This window comes from Alexandromys fortis, unplaced genomic scaffold (genome assembly GCF_014885135.2).
Source record: "Alexandromys fortis isolate MF-2015 unplaced genomic scaffold, M_Fortis_MF-2015_v1.1 scaffold_39, whole genome shotgun sequence".
Lineage (NCBI taxonomy): Eukaryota > Metazoa > Chordata > Mammalia > Rodentia > Cricetidae > Alexandromys > Alexandromys fortis.
The window spans coordinates 8379622-8395970 of NW_026067918.1; the positions used below are offsets into that span (position 1 = coordinate 8379622).

Consider the following 16349-nt stretch of genomic DNA (forward strand, 5'->3'; position numbering starts at 1 on the left):
ATTTTTTTTTTTTTTCCGTGTGTGACTAGGTCACACTATGTAGTCCTGGCTATCTTGGAATTCACTATATAGCTAATCACACCAGACTGGTACTCATAGAGATCTCCTGCCTCTGCCTCCCCGGTGCTGAAATTAAAGGTGTGCACCAAGCCTGGTTTGCAATCAGTGCTCTAAACTATTGGGCTCTTTCCCCTCCCCCAGGCACTCTATGTAGAGCAGGTTGGCCTTAAATTTGTGCTTAATCCTCCTGCCTCTGTAATCTGCTTGGATTACAGTTGTGCACCACCGCCTGGCACCAAGTATTCTCAAAATGCAGAGGCCCCAGACATGAGCTCTGTGCCGAGACTTCCCCAATGGAATTTAAGTCACACTTCTGTTCTGAGGTTACCATGGAAGGGCACGGGCCTCTTCCAGCAAGCTGACTCCCCAACTCAGTCCCCAATCAGACAGCTCTGAACATTTAAGGGAGCTGAGAGCTGACTGCATTGAACGCGGAGGCTTTAAACCGAAGCCTGTGTTCTCTTTCATGGGCACTTAAACGCTTTATGATCGTAGGACTCCGTGATTCATTCTCAAAAATAATGATCTAGGTGTAGCTCGTCTTCCAGTTCAAGAGTTAGGTTGTGACTTCCTCTCGGGGAGCCACGGGAAGGCTGGGCATTGCCAGGCTCTGGGACTCAGCCCCTCCGAAGCTCTTGCCCAAACAGAAGGGCTAGTTAGGCTCACCTTTGAGGGCGGTCTTCAGCAGCTGCTGGGTTTCTGCGTCAAAAGACTGGATTTTATACTCATCTCTACTGGGCTCTCCCATGACTGTGTAGCCCCAGTCACTTTTCACTGGCCTGAAATTAATGACAGCACCTGAGAAGCAAAGGCCGAAGAGGCTTCAAGTGAGAATCGCAGCGCTCCGGATTCTAGTCCTGTCGGCACTGGGTCAGAGCAGGCCAGGGCTTGGGACAGGTGTAACAGGACTTTCTGTCGCCTTCGGTGGTTGGCTGCGAGCCCACCAAACTTGGCTTCTGGTGGGGACTTTGAGCATCAAGTAGGCACCTGCAGTTCAAATTAAGGAAACCCTGGGTTCTTCTGCGATTACATACGAGAAACGAAGCGGGAATTCACCTACGGTCGCGGCAGGGTCTGGGTTATTAGTACCGGGATAAGTTTAGGGGAGCATATTCTGAACTGGGTTGTGGAGAGGTAAATATCAGACTCGCCCAAATTATCCAGCACGGAGAATTCTGGCGCAGTTCCTTGGCCGGCGTTGCCCAAGCCGCGAATCCTGACACCAGCAGGGCTTCGAGCCCTTCTCCCCAGTGTCTGCCAGTCCTTTTCAGCCTACCAAACCCACCCCTGCGGCCGTTGGGCTCGCACTAGCCGGCGTGGGAGGGCGTCCGCGTCTCCGGGGCTGCGCAGCGCGCGCCCGGCGTGGTACCGCGCGGAAGCTGAGCTCAACCTCGCATTGAGCCTGAGCTGCTCGCCCGCGCCCCCTGCCGGCCACGGCCCGTCCTCGCCTCCGCACCCCGCCGCCGCCCCGGGCCGCTCCCTCGCTTGGCGCCGAGACAGATTCGCACCCCGCTTCTGCGACACCGACACGGCCACCGCCGCGCCGAACGCTCACCGGACCCTGTCCCCTCCTCACCGGGCGCGCCTCCGCCTTGTTTCTGACTGTAGAGACCCTCGAGCGCTCGGCCGGACTTGCTCCCCCTTCCGCATGAAGCCCTCGGTCTTGCCGGCTCGCACCCCACGCCAGGGTCACCATGTCCCTTGCGGGGCTCAGGTGAACTGGGTCGGAGACTCCCCGGCCGTGCGGCGTGGGAGGAGCCTCGGGGAGGCGTGGCCTGCCCGGGAGAAGGGGCGGGTCAATCGCAGAGGGCTCAGCACCGTCATCTGGGGTTCGGCTAGTTAAAGTGTGTATGGGCTGGGGCACACCCTGGCAATTCCCTCTCTTGCCACCCGGGCAAAACAACTTTCAACTCCAAGGGACAATTCGAGAATAAGGCACCACTGTGGCCTCCACACTACACAGGAGATCAGGAGCCAAATCTCGCTCCGGAGAAGCATGGAATTTACTTCATAAAAAAAGCAAACTAAAACATCCAGAAGCTGACTCTAAAACCTCCAGGTTAAGATGGGACAACTAAGAGAAGAAACAAACTGCCTCAAAAAGTAGAAAGAAAAAAAAAATACTGGAGGTTCTAGGGAAGCGAACAACCTACAGAAGCAATGCGGATTGCCGAGGGGCAGCCTGAAAAAGGCTCGGGTGCGATGAGAATTGGGCTGCCTGGCAGGACTGATCAAGTTGACTTGAAGAAAGTTGACCAACTGAGCTGCCTGGTGGAGTCTTCAATCTCTTGGGCTGCCTGCAGGCTGTTGGGTGTGCTCCATGCCTCGGGCTTTCCAGAGTTATCAACCTCACTGGTTCAGAAAATTGGACTTTGGTAGTGTGGTAGTTTTGTGTGTTTTTTGTAATTATTTATCTAATGTGCATTGGTGTTTTGCCGGCATTTATGTATATGAGGGTGTCAAATCACTTTGAGCTGCTGGATCACACAGTTGTGAGCCTCCATGTGCATACTAGGAATTGAACCTGGGGGTGCCCTTAACGGCTGAACCATCTCTCCAGCCCTGTGCGCTAAATAGTTTTATACCAAACTAAAGCCATGTGGGAAGCAGGAACCTCAATTAAGAAAATGCCTCCATAGGGTGGGGCTTGTGGGCAGGCCTGGAGAGCATTTTCTTAGTGACTGATGGGAGAGGGCCCAGCCCATTGTGGGTGGTGCTACCCCTGGGCTGGTGGTCCTGGGTTCTATAAGAAAGCAGGCTGAGCAAGCCAGTGCGCAGCCCTCATCCATGGCCTCAGCATCAGCTCCTGCCCTGCTTGAGTTCCTGTCCAGCCTTCCTTTAATGATGAACAGTGATGTGGAAGCGTAAACCAAATGTACCCTCTCTGCCCCAACCAGCTTCCTGGTCCTGATGCTTCAGGGCAGCAATGGAAACCTGTCGACAGGTAGCATCTTCACATTGGTCTGTCATCCTCTGGAGTAGACATCAGTTCACACTTCTCTAGGAAGAGGACCACACTACACTTCTGCCCCAAGCCCAGGAAGCCAAGCCCAGGAAGCCAAGAGCCCACCCACCTCAGAAACCCTCCCAAGAGCAGCCTGGACCTTGAGAATCCACAGCCAAGGTCAGAGAAGGGCAGGGTACAACGGGACTGTAGAGGAGGGGACCGAGGCTGGTGCTGGGCAGAAGTCCCAGCTTCCATGAACAGGGCTGTTACAGTCAGTTATTCAGGGGGTGGAATCCCAGTCAAGGGATCTCTCCTCCCTTCCCTCTGCCAGACTCACTGACAGGCAGGAGCTCGGAAAAGATGGTCACCGTGTATTTCTTCTCTTGAGCCCCTAATAAAAGTTTTTCCTCTTCTTATAGATACATCTCTCTGGACTGCTATGTGGCTGGGCCCTTTGGGGACTCACATGTGCGACACTCATGCTGAGCTGACCCAGTGCAGAGGAGCCACTGACAAGACTGAGGGTCAGGGCCAGCACGCCCCCTTTTTTACTTCCTGCTTTCTGCCTACAAGCTAGTTTTGTCCGGCGTCCTTCCTGTCCAGTCCTGGAGCCTCACAGCCACAAAGGCCTGGAACTGGGGGGTTCAGAAGCTCCCCACGTGGTAGGGTTCACCCCTTACGTTGAAGAGCATGGCTGCCTCAGGGCCGCAACTGCAGGGACAGCAGAGGGCCCCTCCCATCATCCTCGAGTGACATACAGAATGTGCCTTTTGCTTTAATGTCTATTAAATAAGTTGGTAGGAGAAACAGACCAAGCTGTGGGGCTTAGACGTCTACAAAGAGCCCAGTCCTATCCCTCTGTACTCAAGCTTCGCTCTTACCAGGACTGGGAGACTTTCCCCCAAAACAGGACTACAAAGCAGAGGATGCCTGATTCCCTTAGGGCTGGACAGAGGACCAATGCCAGGCTCCTTCTTGGGGCCTTGCTTCTACAGCCCATGGGGCTCCCTTCTCTGCTCTTTCCAGAAAAGGTCCCGCCCTTCTGCCATCCGCTGTGGGTGACTTTTCCTGCGCTGGGCAGCCAGCCTGGGAGGCCTAGCAGGCAGCAGCCATCGCAGAGAATGAGCTCGGAACAAGTCTTGTTGGGGGAGGTGCCTCCCGCTCGGCTCTCATGGCTATCTGTCTTCTCTCCTTATGCAGTGGAAGAGGTTACAGAAGAGCTCGTACCAGAAGAACATGAAGCCCGTGGACAGGGCAGCCTTCAGCAGGCTGGGGGACAGGCCCTTGAAGAGGCCCTGGGTGCCTTCATCTTGTAGCACCTGCTTGGTGAGGTGCAGGAGGCCCCTGTAGCTCCGCACCTGGGGAGAGGAAGGTGTAGGTTGAGGAGGAAGCAGTGATTAAAATGGGGTTCATCCAGCACAGCACAGCTTCCAGTAACTGCTCCCTAGATTAGCAAGAGTGAAATTCTTCATTTTTGGGGATGTGGGCTAGGTCAGGCTTAACTGAGCTGGAGCAGGCTCCTTCCTGGTGAGGGGTACCTGCCCGTGGTTCTGGCAGATACAGTGATAGTTGTGGGCCATCCTGGAGCCTTCACCCCATTACACGTGGTTCCCCTTGGGCAGCAGGTCTGAATCTGGCCATCACTAGGTCTTCCCCAACCAGTGCCCTGCTCTCTTGCCCATTAAAGAACCCAAGATTATTGACTTTTTCCTGGGAGTATTCCTAAAGGACGAGGGTCTAAGGGTCATGCCAGTGCAGAAGCAGAATCAGGCTGGCCAGTGGACCAGGTCCAAGGCTTCTGTCGCTAGTAGGGACTACAAAGGTCATATTGGTCTTGGTGTTAAGTGCTCCATAGAGGTAGCCACTGCCTTCCAAGGGGCCATCGTCTTGGCAAAGCTTTCCACTGTCCCTGTGCGGAGAGGCTACTGGGGGAACAAGACTGACAAGCCTTACACTGTTCTATGCAAGGTGACAGGCTGCTGTGGCTCTGTGTTGGTGCATCTCATCCCTGCCCCCAGAGGCACTGGCATAGTCTCTGCTCCTGTGCCCAAGAAGCTACTGCTGATGGCCAGTATTGATGTCTGCTGCACATCAGCCAGGGGCTGCACTGCCACCCAGGGCATCTTTGCCAAAGCCACCTTTGATGCCATCTCTAAGACCTATAGCTACCAGACTCATGACCTCTGGAAAGAGACTGTGTTTATCAATATCAAGTCTCCTTATCAGGAATTCACTGAGCATCTTGTGAAAACCCACACCAGAGGGGGCAGGGCTGGTTCCCTCACTGTCCAATAGGGCAAGGACTTGAGCACTCTGCACACAGGATGACTTACCTGGCCGAAGGCAGATCGCGCATGCTCGAAGCCTCCCACCTGCAGCCGTTTCTTGAAGAGGTCCAGGGGGTACGTAAGGGTCTTGCTGATGACTCCAGACCCACAGCCACAAAGCAGGTTTTTAAGGTTCCCTGAACCAAAGACACCATTTTGAAGAGAAGGCTGAGAGGGATGCAATTGAAGGTAGAAGACATGACAGGGACGGGGACAGGGGATGGGAGAGTGTTCAGTGTTGTAAAGCACTTGCTGCTCTTCCAGAAAACCAAGTTCTGTTCTCAGCACCCACATCAGCAACTCACAATTGCTTGGAACTACAACTCCAGGGAATCTTTTGGCCCCCTTGTGTACCCTTATACACACACACAACACACACAGATGCCATAACACATGCAGACACATAAAATAAACCAGAGCTGGAGAGGTTGCGCGGCAGTTAAGACCACTGGCTGCTTTTCTAGAGGACCTGGATTCTATCCCCAGCACCTCATGATGGCTCACAGCTGCTGGTAACTCCAATAACCTCTCCCTGTCTCCAAGGGCACCAGGCACACACATAATACACAGACATACATAAAGTAATTAAAAATCTTTAAAAATATCAGAGCTGGGCAGTGGTGGTGCATGTCTTTAATCACTCAGAAGGCAGAACTAGGCAAATCTCTGAGTTCGAGGCCAGTCAGGTCTACAGAGCAAGTTCTAGGATGACCAGAGCTATTTATTACACAGAGAAACCCTGTCTCAAAAAAAACAAAACCAAAAAGAAAAAAGTCATCAGACTTAGTACTCCACCACGAACCCGAGCCCCACAAAAATTCTCCTTCTCGAGAGGCAACCTGACCATTGCTAGCGGCAGGCAGAGCCACTGAAGCAAGACTGACAGCAGGGACCAGGGACGTGAGCCAGCTGGATGGCAGGGCCCTCTGAGCAGTCACCTGGAGACAGAGCCCATGAGTCCCCTTTCCCCACAAACAATGGAAACCACAAAAGCTAAATAAATAAGTAAATACATAAAAGTGCAATTGCTCCCAGAAGTGCACGGGTGAGTGTGTAAGAGCCGGAAGGAAGTACCCTCCAAAGTGGCAAGACTTGCTTGCTTGTTCTGCGAGCTAGACCACAGAGCCAGGTGCTCCGGACAGGAAAATCATTGTCTTCAAGGCTCACAGAAGCTGTGGCCCAGACTAGGCCAGGGTGGGGGGTCCTCACCTGTTTGCTTTCCATCTGGCGGAATGACCCAGTCGTAGGCATGCTTCAAGGATCGGTAGCAGGAGAACTGCAGGCCCGCATAGGGGAAGATGGCAATCACGGTGGGAGCCAAGCCTTTGTAGAAGACCCAGGGGCCCTCAGTCCTGTACATGGTCGACACGGCCTCTCGGAGGGTGTTGTAGATCTGCACGGGAAGGAACATGCACACTGGGTGAGCTGGGTGAGGTGGTTTCTTATCTAAAACCCAGCGGCCAGGAGTGTTAAAGTCTAGGAAAACTAGGATAAAGTATGGGGGAATGGGTGTGGAGGCACACCTGTGCTGTAATCCTAGCACTTAACAGGTGGAGGCAGGAGGATCAGGAGTTCAAGGCCAGCCTCGGCTGAATAGGACCCCATCTGAAAAGAAAACAAAACTGCCAAAGGGCAGCCGGGGTGCGGTGGTGCACATCAAGAGTCTAAGCACTTAGTGGATGGAGGCAGGACGGTCAAGAGTTTGTGGACAGGGGCTGGAGAGATGGCTCAGTGATGAAGAGCTCTGGCCGCTCTTCCAGAGGACCCAGGTTTGGTTCCCAGCACTCACACAGTAGCTAACAACTGTCTGTAACTCCAGGTCCAGGGTATCTAACACCCTCTTTTGACCTCCGTTAGTCCTGCATGTACACAGTGTACAGGAATAAAGGTGGGCCAAATAACTGTATACATAAAAACAAATCTTAAAAAAAAATGTTTGAGGCCAGCTGGGCATAGCTGGTGCAGAAGCAGGCATCTCTCTCTCTCTCTCTCTCTTTTCAAGGCCAGCCTGCTCTACATATCAAGCTATATAACAAGACTTTGTCTCAAAGAAAGAAAGAAAGAAAGAAAGAGAGAGAGAGAGAAAGAGAGAGAGAGAGAGAGAGAGAGAGAGAGAGAAAAGAAAAGAAAAGAAAAGAAAAGAAAAGAAAAGAAAAGAAAAGAAAAGAAAAGAAAAGGGCTTGAGGCCAGCCTGAGCAACAAAGGGAGACCCTGTCTCCAAAACAAACAAACTAATAAAAGGCTGTAGCTTCCTGACAACTTCCTTCCTAGAAATTTCCATGGCTGGTATTCCTTCATGAGTATATAAAGGATGTGTCCTGGGACTAGGGACCCATGCCAGCAAATACTTTCTGCTCTTGCAAAGGACCCAGGTTCGGTTCCCAGCATCCACATGGCAGCAGCTCCAGAGGATCCCAAGCCCTCTTCCAGGCTGTGGGCGCTGCACATACATAGTTTCTGAGTCCCAAGTCCCCAGATCCATTCAGCCTACTGCTGGATACCTATTTGTTCTGTTTTGCCCCTGTGGGCTCAGTCTCCCCAGGAAGTTTCTGAGCTACTGGGAGACATGGACGTAAAACGCCTTGCAGAGTATAGATTACTGACAAGCCTTACAAACTGGCTGTTGTGCTGGTAAGGAGAGGTGCCCCAGCTTTGCTTCCTGAAGGGACCGGAGCCCCAACTCCTGTGCTGCCACCTCCTCCAGGCTCCACCTGTCTGGCCCCCACTGCTCACCTTGGGCTCTCCCTGAGCTGCAAGGCGGGTGCGCAGGACATCCACAGGGTGCACGGCGAGGGTGGCTATGCCGGCAGACAGGCCGCCACATATGAAGTGTGTAGAGAATTCGTGCGTTTCATACAGGTTGATTCTGTAGAGCAGTTCGGTCAGCTCCTCAAATGATAGGAACTACAAAAGCAAGTGGAAAGTCACTGAGGACAAGCTGAGGAGACGGTCCCTAGGACAAGACACACGGCACTCGGTATCCAAAGAGTTAGGAAAGGGGGCTGGGAAGATGGCTCAGTACTTCAGAGCAGATGTGTATAACTCTTGCAGAATTCTGATCCCAGTTCCTACTTCTGGCAACTCTCACTACCTGTAACTTCAGCTCCGGGGGTCTGATGCCTCTGGAAGCACCAGCACGGATGTGCACACATAACTTAAAAATCTCCAAAAAGAAGAAAGATAAGGAGCAGGCTAAGCAGGTCACTTGGGGATCACTTGCCTAGCACAAGGCCCTGGATTCTATCTCTGACATTATCTTAAAAAAAAGGGCTGGGGGGCTGGCAAGATGGCTCAGTGGTTAAGAGCACTGACTGCTCTTCCAGAGGTCCTGAGTTCAATTCCCAGCAACCACATGGTAGCTCACAGACATCTGTAATGAGATCTGGTGCCCCCTTCTGGTGTGCAGGTGTACATGGAAGGAATGTTGTATACATAATAAATAAATAAATCTTAAAAAAAAAAAGGGGGGGGGGCCGGGCAGTGGTGGCGCACGCCTTTAATCCCAGCACTCGGGAGGCAGAGACAGGCGGATCTCTGTGAGTTCGAGACCAGCCTGGTCTACAGAGCTAGTTCCAGGACAGGCTCCAAAGCCACAGAGAAACCCTGTCTCGAAAAACAAAACAAAACAAAAAAAAAAAAAAAAGGGGGGGGGGGCAGGAGGGATGATTCAGTGGTTAAGAGCACTGGCTGTTTTTCTAGAGGTTCTGAGTTCAATTCCCAGCAACCACATAGTGGCTCACAACCATGCAGAACACTGTATACATAATAAATCTTAAAATAAAAATAAAAAAGGTACTAGGGAAACAGCGCCGTTGGTTAAGTGTTTCTGTGCAAGCCAGGACCTGAGTCTGAGCTCCAGCACCCACATAAAAAGCAGGGTGCAACAGTGCATGCCTGTGATCCCCGAGCTAGGGGTTTTCGGGGATGGAGACAGAAGCTCCAAACAGTGAGCTCCAGCTCCAGGTTTACGGAGAGACCCTCCTCTCATAAAATACGGTGGAGAGTGACTGAGGAAGACATCTCTGGCCTACATGTATATGCATGCATACACAAACACAGATGGACACCCGCACATACAAACGCACACAGAGAGAGAGAAGCGGAGAGAAAACATAGAGAACTGTTTTGTTTTGTTCCAGTGTTATTACAGGCTGCCTGGCTAGCCTGGAACCTGGCATAGAGACCAGGATGGCCTGGACCCCCAAGTGCTAGGGTTACAGGTATGCATAATGCCAGGCTCAGGGGACACAGGAAGCTCCACCCATTCACCTACTTTCCTGCGACCTAGGAAAAGCCAGCCATTATGGGATCTGTGGCAGGGGACCCCAGCCACAGCAGAGTTGACAGCTCATCCCTCACACCCTTGGCCCGCCCCATCCCCACAGCCAGCCAGACTGCCCGACTCCACAGTGTTGCTATATTGTCCAGCTGTGTGTTAGTAAGAACCCAGGGCAACACAGACGTGCCAGCCTGGTAAGTGCTGGGCTTGAACACAGGGTGAGAGGGTCCGAAGGGCAGGCAGGGACCACGCTGACACTGGCTCCAAGAGGAGGATCCTGCCTTGCCACTTCCTCTTGTAATTTATTATTCATGCATTTATTTCTTTGTGCTTTGCGGGGATCAGTTTCTCGTGCACAAGCTTGTTAAGGTGGTGCTGCGTGCTCTCCCACTACACTGGCTGCCCCTCTGCCGCTTCCCCACCACTTTCTCTGTAGAATCAGAGACAACAGGATCTACCACACAGATGACTGTTAGGGGCCAGGCAAATTCTTTTTTTTTTTAAATATTTATTTTATTTATTATGTATATCTATGTGTATGCCTGCAGGCCGGAAGAGGGCACCAGACCTCTTTACAGAGGTTTGTGAGCCACCATGTGGTTGCCGGGAATTGAACTCAGGACCTTTGGAAGAGCAGGCAATGCTCTTAACCACTGAGCCATCTCTCCAGCCCCATGGGGCAGACGAATTCTACAGGGATGAGAGAGCGTCACTCCTGCCAGACCTTAGAACGCACACCACGACATATGACGTTCCCGGTGCTTAGCTAAAGCGGGGAATGCTGGGGAGCGAGAAGCCTTCTCGGACAGTCACGAGGTCTCGGCAGCTCTGCTGCAACCCCGCTGGCCCCTGCTCTATGCTCCTCTCCTGCGCCAGAGAGACACAACTGAAGCCCCGGGTGAAGGTGCTATTTCCAAAAATGGATGGCTCAGGGGGTAAAGGTGCTTGAGTTTGAACCCGGGACCCTGGTTAGGCTTAGGGTCACATGACATTAATGCCAGAACTTGGGAGGCAGAAGCAGATAGGATAGGTTGAGTCCTAGGCGAGCACATTCTATCAGAGAGTTCCAGGGTAGGGCTACTAGAGAGAAGCTGCCTCTAAAAACAAAACAAACAAACAAGAAACAAATCCCCAGCAAACCCAGGACCCACTTGGCGAAGGAGAGAACCAAGGCCAGCAGGTTGTCCCTGACCTTGACACCTTGGCAGGAACTGTGTGGCAAGCTCACCCCCCCCCCCTCGTTTATTTCTTTTTCTTACTTTTTATTTTTAAAAATAATCGTTATACTTTTATTATTATTTTTTTATCTATGTGTATCGGTGTTTTGCCTGCATGAGGACGTCCAGTCCCCTGGAACTGAAGTTACAGGCAGCTGTGAGATGCCATGTGGGTGCCGGGAACTGGACAGGGGTCCACCTGGAAGAACAGTCAGTGCTCTTAACGGCTGAGCTATCTTTTTTTTTGGGGGGGGGGGATGTTTCGAGAAAGGGTTTCTCTGTGGCTTTGGAGCCTGTCCTGGAACTAGCTCTGTAGACAAGGCTGGCCTCAACTCACAGAGATCCGCCTGCCTCTGTGTCTAGAGTGCTGGGATTAAAGACAGGCGCCACCATCGCCCCACCCCAGCTAAGCCCTGGAAAGGTATCTTTCTTCTCTGAAGAAATAAACAAAACGTAATTTGAAATTTCAAAAGAAAAATGGAGGGTATATAAAGAATACTCCTCAGAATCACCTGGGACAGGGCCCAGAGAGGGGAAGAGGACAGGCGTGGCTAACTGATGATGTCCTCACACGGTCAGTGCAGGCAACTGGGCAGAGTGGGAATTGCCCTCACTTGCCTTTCCTCCCCCTTTTCCTGCTCCATGGAGCAATGTGACCCCAGGGACGTGACCGAGTTCCCCAGTACCTACTTGGACTGCTCCATAGGCTACAGACAGAATCTGGGCAGGAACATGTCCTTTCCAGAACGCCGCTAGGCCCTCCTCCTGCAGAATCTGCTTGACCGCCTGGAAGATTCCGTGGTATTTGGCGTTGGGGTCACTTGGACACAGGCGTTCAATCTGAAGCTAGGGATTCAAGTGTAAAAGGTCAGGATGGTGGGAGAGGGGGAGGCGATGGGGGAACTGAAGGAAATGAAAGCCTCTTCACCTTGTTTAGGACCTGCCATTGGGAGCGGGACTAGACCCGTTGTTCCCTAGCCCATCACATGGAAAAGAGGGGAAAGGGCACCTGGAAGCGGATCTTGATGACGTCCAAAGGGCTGATCAGGGCACGAGTGATGAATCCAGACACCGATCCTGCCACTGCCACCTCCACCTTGGAGTTACTCCTGGTATCTGCTTTGGCATCATAGCCGACCATCCCTGCCTCTGGTCCATCCAATGTCCATGAGTATCAAGCTAAGTGTAAGAGCCACAGAGTCAAGACAGGCTACTTCCCGCCCCTGCACAGACACCACCTTGCAGCAGGCCTCCCCACCAGCCTGAGGCAAGGGCCTTTGTAGCCTTATTCCGACTACACTGCTTCCTGTCCTCCCGATTAGAATGCGAGCCCACAGAGCTCGGAGCGGTGGCTGTACGCTAGTCCCAGCACTCAGGAGGCAGAGGCAGGCAGATCTCTGGGTTCCAGGACAGCCGGGGCAGAGAAACCCTGTCTTGAAAACAGAAAAAACAAAAACAAGCAAACAAGCTGGTGGACACATGGCCTTGATCTCAACTCTCTACCTTCCACATCCAGAGACAGAAGAAGACGACTGAAGCCAAGGATGGCGGCTCAGCAGTTAAAACCATTTGCTGCTTAATCATGGCCACTGAAATTCAGATCCCAGTGCCCAAACCAGATGGTTCATATAGGTCTGTAAGTCCAGCTCCAAGAGATCCAATACCCCTTTAATCTCAGCACTCGGGAGGCAGAGGCAGACGGATCTCTGTGAGTTCGAGACCAGCCTGGTCTACAGAGCTAGTTCCAGGACAGGCTCCAAAGCCACAGAGAAACCCTGTCTCGAAAAACCAAAAAAAAAAAAAAAGAGAGAGAGAGATCCAATGCCCTCTTCAATCCCCTGAGGGTTCCTGCGCCCAAGAACACATAGCCACCCAATGCACACACTCATAATTACAAACAAAATTAGGGCAGGATCAAGAACACTTGTTACTCTTGCAGAGGACCTGGGTTCAGTTCCCAGCACCCGCAATGCAGCTTGCAGCTTACTACTATCCGTATCTCCAGTTCAGGGGCATCCTACACCCTCTCTGGCTTCCACAGGCACCAGGCATGCAGGTGGTGCATATAAACACACGCATGTGAGCAGAGCATTCAAACACATGACTTAAAAAAGTCTAAACATTTTTAATTAAAATATAACCCTAGTCTTCAACAAACCACCACTATCCAAAATTACTACCCAGTGCCCTCTTTGCCATTCCCTCCATGGTAAGCATCCAGCACTAGAGTTGGGGCGGGAAGGCTGCTGGAGGGTCACTGCAAATTCAAGGTCAGCCTGATCTACTTGGCAAATTCCAGGCTAGCAAGAGCAAAGAGCAAACGAGGTAAGAATGCAAAACCAAACCCTCCTGTGGTCCGAATAAAAATGGCCCCCAAAGGCTCTACTGTTGCTCCCTTGGAGTAGATGGGTTCTTCCTGGAGGAAGTGTGTCATTGGGAGGTTTGAGGTTTCAGAACCACAAGCCAGGCCCAGTGTCTCGCTCTCTTACTGCTGCATGCTAATCCAGACCTAGAATTCTTGGCTCCTTCTCCAGCAGTGTATATGCCTTGCAAGCTGCCATGCTTCCTGCCACAGACAGAACCTCTGAACCTATAAGCAGCCTCAATTAAATGTTTTCTTTTTTATTAAACTCTTATGAGTTGTGAGGCCAGACAGTGGTGGTGAACGCCTTTAATGCTAGCACTCGGGAGACAGAGGGAGGAAAATCTCTGAGTTCGAGGCCAGCCTTGTCTACATAGTGAGTTCAGGACAGCCGGGGCCCCAAAGAGAAACCCTGTCTCCAAAACAAAAAACCAAACCAAAACAAAAACAAACAAACAAACAAACAAAAAACCCAAAGCACAACAAAGTAACAACAAAAAAAGTTGCTATGGTCATGACATTTCTTCACACCAAAAAGAACTTTAACTAATAGACTCCCCAAAACAAAATAAACAAAACACCTAAATATAAAACAATTTTAGAAAGGCCATCCGAATTGCCCCATAGTAAGCAGGAGGCTACCTGATGACAACCTCCACTCCCCCATTCTGGCTTTGACTTTCCCCCTCTCACCCACACTGGTACTTCTCCCAGAATCGGGAGAATTGGGTTAAACAAGGGCATAGGACTAAGCCACTGAACCCTCTCAGGGGTGACGGGGGACTGCTCAGTCCTCAACAGTTTCAAGTTTCCTGCAGTCTAGGAGGGAAAGAAGAGAAAGCCGAGAGGCAGGTGTCCTGGCTCGACATCCGCAGAGGCTGCAAGACAGTAAATCTGTCTTCCAGTCTATCTGGAAGTCCATAGCTGCACGATTCAAACTACGCAGAAGGTGGGAGAGGCTGTGCGTACAGATTTCAAAAGAATAAGCAGTCTACACTGCTGAATACAGATTAGGCAGGCCTTTAATCCCAACACTCGGGAGCTAGAAGCAAGCAGATCTCTGTGAGTTTGAAGCTAACCTGGTCTACAGGACAGCCAGTACTACACAGAGAAAAACAAAACAAACACTTGAAGAAGTAATGGCCCACACCTACAATCCCAGCACATGGGAGGCAGAGGCAGGAAGATCAGAAACCAGCCTGAGCTACCTAAGACCTCATTTCCCAAGAAACGAAGATAAAAAGGACAGTGTTAGCCAAGTGTGTACAAGACCTTGGGCTCCATTCCCCAGCACCGTGAGGGTGAGGGTGCGTGTATAACTCAGGGGTAGAGTACCTGCCTTGTATGCACCTGCCTGGCTTGGATTGCTGATCAGATCAAGTGACACAATTTAAAAACGAGTAAGGTACACACACCTAAAAAGCTTTTGAAATGTTTGTTTTCTAGAAAACCACAAAAACACAAACATTTTTAAAAACAGGGCTGAAAGTAGTACAGTTGGTAAAGTGTCCCCACAAGAAGCACAAGTGAGCACGGGGGAGCTGGCAATACTTGGGAGATTGGAGGCGGGAGACCCGGGAGTTCAAGGTCATCCTTCCTAAGGAAGTCTAGCCTGGGTTACCTGACACCGCATCTCAAACCAACAACAAAAATAAACAAAGGGGAAAAGTAATTTCCTGCTCATTCAAAACCTTCTTGCACCCATAACCTTGATACTAAACAGATTTAAAAAAGACTGTGTAATATAAATAATGCAGGACCGAGACAGGGTGGCTGCCGACCCGAGCGGCAGGGCAAGGGGTGCAAGCGAATTTCTTCACCCCGCATCTTTCTATGCCAGACCCCACAGCAGAGTGGACAGGTGTCCTTCGGTGAGTAACCGAGAGCCCACGTGTTCAGCCGAGGAGCTCTGCAGATGGCCCGGTGTGGGGACACTGTGCAGGCGTACCCCCGGGGAGTAAGGGGGCTTCTCCGTGAATCCTGAGCAGTAGACAACCCCACCTGCAAGTGCCTGCGGTGCAGGGTGGGGGATTCGCCTTCCGTGTCCCTGAAGATGCTTTGGGCTTAGGTGTGCCACGTGAGCATCCGTCCCCGCCCCGCGTGGATACCTGCCATTCTGTGTTCCGACTCAGGGACCTGGGGTACCAGTTCCCGAGAGTACCAGTAGGAGAGCAAAGCCAGAGGTCACTCACCTGACCAGGCAGGTTCCGCCGAGCCCCACAAGCTCAGTTCTCCCTCCGCCCAACAGCAAAACTTAACTGCACTTGCCAGTAACTGACGGGCTGCTGGGCCAATCACCGCGCAGTTTATGACCGCCGATGGTCCAATCGATGTACGTCGGAGGGACCATCTACTGTCACCGCCGAGGTATCTCTGGGTAATGTAGTTTTCCGCTCACAATCCCCGCCCCCTGAGAAAGGGAGTAGAGCCTCCTGGGAGATGTAGTTCTGTTGAGCGTGCGCGTGCGTCTTCCTGTCGTCGGAAGGAAGCGAATGGTGAAGCAGGCTTTTACGACTCTTTTGGCGGCTTCTTTTAATGGCTTGAGCGTCTGAAGTCGGCGGGTGTGTGTGGAAGGTTAGGGCTCTCTGAACCTGACCCACTTTTATTCAAATTAGTGTAGTCTCAGAATGCGTATAATCTAGTTTGGAAAAGATGGAGGGAAGCCTGGCATTATTAGCCTGGAGGACCGGGGATGGGTTCTTGGGATGAGAACCTTTAGTGGGGGCTGTATCCCTGACGTTTGTCACACAGTCAGGCGGGGTGACTTGGTTACCGGAAGGAAGACGGCGAATTCATCGTCCTTCCCTGCTACAGAGTTCGAGGCCAGCCTGGGCTACGTGAAACCCTGTCCCCCCAAAACAAGCAAAAGTTGTATCCGAGGGCTGGAGAGATGGCTCAGTGGTTAAGAGCACTGGCTGCTCTTCCAAAGGTCCTGAGTTCAATTCCCAGCAACCACATGGTGGCTCACAACCATCTGTAATGAGATCTGGTGCCCTCTTCTGGCCTGCAGGCATACACGCAGACAGAATATTGTATACGTAATAAATAAATAAATATTTAAAAAAATAAAAAAGTGTATCCGAACTGAGACCTAAGTCATTTGTTGTACTAACTAGTTAATGTCTCCTTACTTAACGTTTTGGGCTTTTTGTGTATT

General features: G+C 51.6%; 2 protein-coding genes across 7 annotated transcripts in view; both read right to left on the minus strand.

The window, feature by feature from the left end:
- Mif4gd (MIF4G domain containing) overlaps window positions 1-1835 on the minus strand; it is a 5585-nt gene extending 3750 nt beyond the window's left edge. Inside the window, exons 1-2 of one of the 3 annotated variants that reach the window (XM_050140277.1) lie at window positions 1637-1835; window positions 727-1047 (exon numbers count right to left, since the gene is read on the minus strand). In XM_050140277.1, coding sequence (XP_049996234.1) covers window positions 727-808 — 82 coding nt within the window. In that variant the 5' untranslated portion in view covers window positions 809-1047; window positions 1637-1835. The remainder of the gene's footprint in view (window positions 1-726; window positions 1048-1636) is intronic. The other 2 variants (XM_050140275.1, XM_050140276.1) reach the window with 2 other exon arrangements.
- Window positions 1836-3762: 1927 nt separating this feature from the next.
- Slc25a19 (solute carrier family 25 member 19) overlaps window positions 3763-16349 on the minus strand; it is a 22406-nt gene continuing 9819 nt past the window's right edge. For 2 of the 4 annotated variants that reach the window (XM_050140288.1, XM_050140290.1), the window contains exons 2-7: window positions 11840-12009; window positions 11521-11676; window positions 8068-8238; window positions 6544-6727; window positions 5341-5471; window positions 3763-4365 (exon numbers count right to left, since the gene is read on the minus strand). In XM_050140288.1, coding sequence (XP_049996245.1) covers window positions 4183-4365; window positions 5341-5471; window positions 6544-6727; window positions 8068-8238; window positions 11521-11676; window positions 11840-11971 — 957 coding nt within the window. In that variant the 5' untranslated portion in view covers window positions 11972-12009 and the 3' untranslated portion in view covers window positions 3763-4182. The other 2 variants (XM_050140287.1, XM_050140289.1) reach the window with 2 other exon arrangements.